This window comes from Cynocephalus volans, chromosome 7, assembly GCF_027409185.1.
Source record: "Cynocephalus volans isolate mCynVol1 chromosome 7, mCynVol1.pri, whole genome shotgun sequence".
Lineage (NCBI taxonomy): Eukaryota > Metazoa > Chordata > Mammalia > Dermoptera > Cynocephalidae > Cynocephalus > Cynocephalus volans.
The window spans coordinates 128,751,775-128,755,848 of record NC_084466.1 but is presented as its reverse complement, the minus strand read 5'-3'; the positions used below and the strand labels follow the sequence as shown (position 1 = coordinate 128,755,848).

Genomic DNA, 4,074 nt, shown 5'->3' with positions numbered 1-4,074 from the left:
GTTGTGCACCCAGGAAACAGTGACCTTGAACCCAAGGAGGGGCGGGCCGACTGTGAAAATACACTTTAGAGAGGACCGAGGGTCCCCACTCTGCATCTCACCCTACCCTTCCGCCATTCAACCCCCCCTCCCCTTTGTCCCCCCCTCCCATCCCCACCCGTAGGGTACAGCCTTCCCCACCACGCTGAAAAAGGCAGCCAGTTGCAGAGAGCAGAGATGAAGGTTACTCCTATTCAACCCCGAGAGGGTCCTTTCATGGTACCGCGTGTTTTATATTAAGAACCAGCAACCCCAAAGACGTGAGATGTGTTTTTTTTTTAAGTGTCGTAAATTTTCAAGTCTGGCAGATTGGGGTGCTCCCTGAAATTATCGTTTGCTCATCTTCCCCGCCCCCCAAGAGGATCAGGAACCAGCCCTGAAAAGGTAAAGCAAGTAATTGGGATCATTCTCCGTCGTTCCGGGGCTCGGCGACCCTGAGAAGCGTGGACTGCGGCTGGAGCGCCCTGAGAGGCTGCGCGGCCGGGTCGGGCCACGCCCCACGGAGTCCTACTGACTGTGCGCTCGGGGCGCGCTCTGTCAAATCTGCCTTAAGTAGGGCCAACCCTGTCCTGCATTTCAAACAGATCCGGGCCCTCGACCTCAGTTCCCTGCGAAAACATTCGCGATTTTTCGGTTCCTCGTCTTCATTAGCTTATTTTCTCCGTTTCCAAAAGCGCGAGTTCAGCAGTTTGAGCAGGGGTTGCCGCACTCGGGGGAATCCCTTGCCCTCCAGTCAGAGGCTGACGCTGTGGCCACCTCGGCTGTGTTAGCTGCCAGGGACAAGAACACCGTCGCCAGGTCTCAGCTGCGCCCTCCCGGACGCTCCAGGGTCACTGCAGGCCGCACGAGGACTGAGGGGTGAAAGGGGCTCATGCACCGGGGCCGACAGAGGCCCCAGGAGCGGACGCTGGGGAAGCTTTGCATGTAACTGCAGCCGTCGCGAATGGAGCCTCCGCACGGCCTCTTTGATGAGGTTTCCCGAGAGCACGAGCTGCTGCAGGAGCCGATGCGGGTCGTCGTCCCCTGTGCGGGTTTCGGGCTGGGACCCGCGGCGCTGCTGCAGTCGGCGGGAGGATGCGGCGCCCCGGAGCCATCCTCGCCGGCACGGGCCCGACAGCGGCTGCGGGACACCCCGCTGGCCAGCTCCCGGAGGCCCATCAAAGCCAGGCTGAGGGGACAGTGGGGAAAGTGCGCTGGAGCCAGCGGCGAGCTCGGCCACGCAGTAGGGCGCAGCCCGGCCCCGCACACGGCCACGGTCCCCGAGGGCGCAGCGCACGGCCCCCGGGGGCGCCGGGCCCACCGCCTCGGCCGACGCGGGTGGCAGCAGCAGCGGCACGGCCGGAGAACGGGCCTTGTCCGCCGGCACCGCCGCCGGGGGCTGCAGCGGCGGCCCCGGGGGCGCGTGCGGGGAGGCCGGGCTGTCCTGCGCCGCGTCCAGCTGCAGCGTCTCGCCGATCTGGGCCACCAGCCGGTCCACCTCGCCCGAGCCGCCCAGCGTCACCGACTGCTGCAGCAGGAGGAAGCTGTCGCTGTCCTCCTCCTCCTCCCCCTCCGCTTCCTCGCCGGCTTCCTCTTCCTCCTCCCTCCGGCACGGCATGGCCCCCGCCCGGGCTCCCGGAGCTCGGCGGGCGTCGCTGGCGGCTCGGCTGCCCGCGGGCTGGGAAGGCCACGGCAGAGCCGGGCGCGCGGCTGAGGCCGAAGCCGGGGCCGGGGCGGACGCGGACGCGGAAGCCGGAGCCCGCCGGGCACTCGAGCCGCGCGCCGCAGCCGCGGGAGCCGGAATCCTGCCGGCTCGGGTTGATTTGTAAACAATGGGTGACGTCGCCGGGCCCTACCACCCCGCCGGGGCTGGGGGTGCTGTGCGGTTGGGGGCGGACCTTCTGCCCCGCTGGGGTCCACAGTGAAGCCTCGCTGCCTCGGCACTGTGACCTGATCCCGACTCCCTCAGCCGGGCGTTCTTGGCATTTCCAGAAGATGGACACCCGCATGGATTCTGTTGGTTTCTTCCACAGACAGGCACATACACTTACACACACACGCACCCCTCCTCTCTGCGCATCAACTCGTCTGGTTTTAGCATTTGCGCTTATGAGGTCCGAGGTGCCGGCGTCTGGCGATGATGGAAAGGATGGGGGGAGAGGCTAGGGATCTCTTTGTAGATTAGGGAGGGAAACGAGGCTGATACGGAGGAAAGGAGGAAGGGGACCTTGTTGGGCGATGGGGGTGGTGGAGTTGGAAATAGCAAAGAAAGACCACAAATTAATGTTTCCCGATCGGGAGCCTCGGTGCGTGAGTACCTGGAGTGGGGCTGGCATTGCTGCAGAGGAGGAGGTCGCTAGTCCTGGGAGGGGCTATAAGCTAGAAGTTTATTTTAAAAATGTTTAGCCCAGAAGGGAAGGATCCTCTCTGAGGAGTTAGGAGGATAAGGAAAAGGTGAACTATTTAGATGAAAATGGAGTTTATGGGTCCCTTAGAGATATCGTAGTTGACTTAATGGTTAACCAAGACTTCATTTTTTGAAAAGAAGAGGGGCAGGAAATGACCCATAAATGCCATGTTGCCTGGAACTGTTATACCTTTATTGAAAATCCCAAACGCCTCAGGCCTAACTTCCAAACATTACACTTGTCAGTGGATTTTGGTAGGCCGGCCTTTAAAAGCCAACCAGGGGAGGGATATTATCAGGGTAATGGAAATATTCTAAAACTGGATTATGCTGATTGTTGCACAACTTAGTAAATTTACTAAAAATCATTGAATGTACGCTTAAAATGAGAGAATTTTATATGTAAATTATACGTTAATAAAATTGTTACAAAATTAGCCACAAAGCACTGCCACGGAAACGTACTGAAGCCAACCAGGAGAGAGCGAACTATGGGCAAAGCTGTAGGGAGCTACTTTACAATACTGAACAGGAGAGCAGCATAATTTATTTATTTATTGTAAGAAAGTCGATTGTACATATCTGTGGAGTACAGAATTGAACATCAACACTTGTGTGCAATATGTGATGCTCACATCAGAATAATTATTATATTTTATAAAATACACTATCATTGCTATTGTGGCCCTTTACCCATTCCTCCTTCCCAAGAGCAGCATAATTTTAAAAAGGGGGTGTAGAAGGAAGAGCTTGGAGCCTGGGGATCCAGTTAAGTAGAAAACAAGCATCTTGGTGGACTGTTCCAAGGATGATAACTACAGGAGCAAACCTCCAGAGAGGGAAGAGATGGAGAAACAAGGTAGGAGAGTTGATTTAAAAAGAGTTGGCTTTTTAGGGCCAGCCGGTTGCTCACTGGGGAGAGTGTGGTGCTGGTAACACCAAGGCCCTGGGTTCGGATCCTATATAGGGATGGCTGGTTAGCTCACTGGCTGAGCGTGGTGCTGACAACACCAAGCCAAGGGTTAAGATCCCCTTACCGGTCTTTTAAAAAAAAAAAAAAATGAGTTGGCTTTGTTTTTGTCAACGTGGAGTGAAGAACGTGAGAACAGAAGAAAAGGCAGGTTGAAAAGAGCCATTGAATTTCTAAATCAAGGAAATTTGGACTTTTACAGGGTGTCATAAAATTCATCACCTCATTTTAGTGGATTCCTTAGGATTTTCTGTATACTGTACAAGATCATGTCATCTGTAAATAGAAATCGTTTTGGTTCTTCCTTTCTAATCTGGATGTCTTTTATTTTTCTTGCCCAATTACCCTGGCAAGAACCTCTAAAACAATGTTGAATAGAAGTGGTGAGAGCATGGTTAGAGCATGGTGCTGATAACATCAAGGTCTAGGGTTCGATCCCTGCACCTGTCCCCCCAAAATAGTGAAAGCAGACATCCTTATCTTGTTCCTGATCTTAGGGGAAAGCATCCAGTCTTTCACTATTAGGTATGATGTTAGCTTTGGGTTTTTTATAGATGGGCTATATTAGGTTGAGGACATTTCCTTCTATTTCTTGTTTTTTGAGCATTTTTATCACGAAAGGGTCATCTCATTTTAAATCATTGTTCATTTGAGAGTGTGGTCAAGGCAGCCTTAGCTA

The 4,074-nt window shown here is 54.5% G+C and overlaps 1 protein-coding gene across 1 annotated transcript; it reads right to left on the bottom strand.

Moving 5' to 3' along the window:
• Window positions 1–202: 202 nt before the first annotated feature.
• On the bottom strand, window positions 203–1,751 carry FRAT1 (FRAT regulator of WNT signaling pathway 1). The gene has a single exon (XM_063103234.1). The coding sequence runs from the start codon at window positions 1,634–1,636 to the stop codon at window positions 806–808; it is 831 nt and encodes a 276-aa protein (XP_062959304.1). The 5' UTR covers window positions 1,637–1,751; the 3' UTR covers window positions 203–805.
• Between the last annotated feature and the right edge of the window lie 2,323 nt (window positions 1,752–4,074).

Bases quoted from the DNA above. Each gene is read 5' to 3' on its own strand.
- FRAT1 (XM_063103234.1), bottom strand. From the start codon at position 1,636: ATGCCGTGCCGGAGGGAGGAGGAAGAGGAAGCCGGCGAGGAAGCGGAG.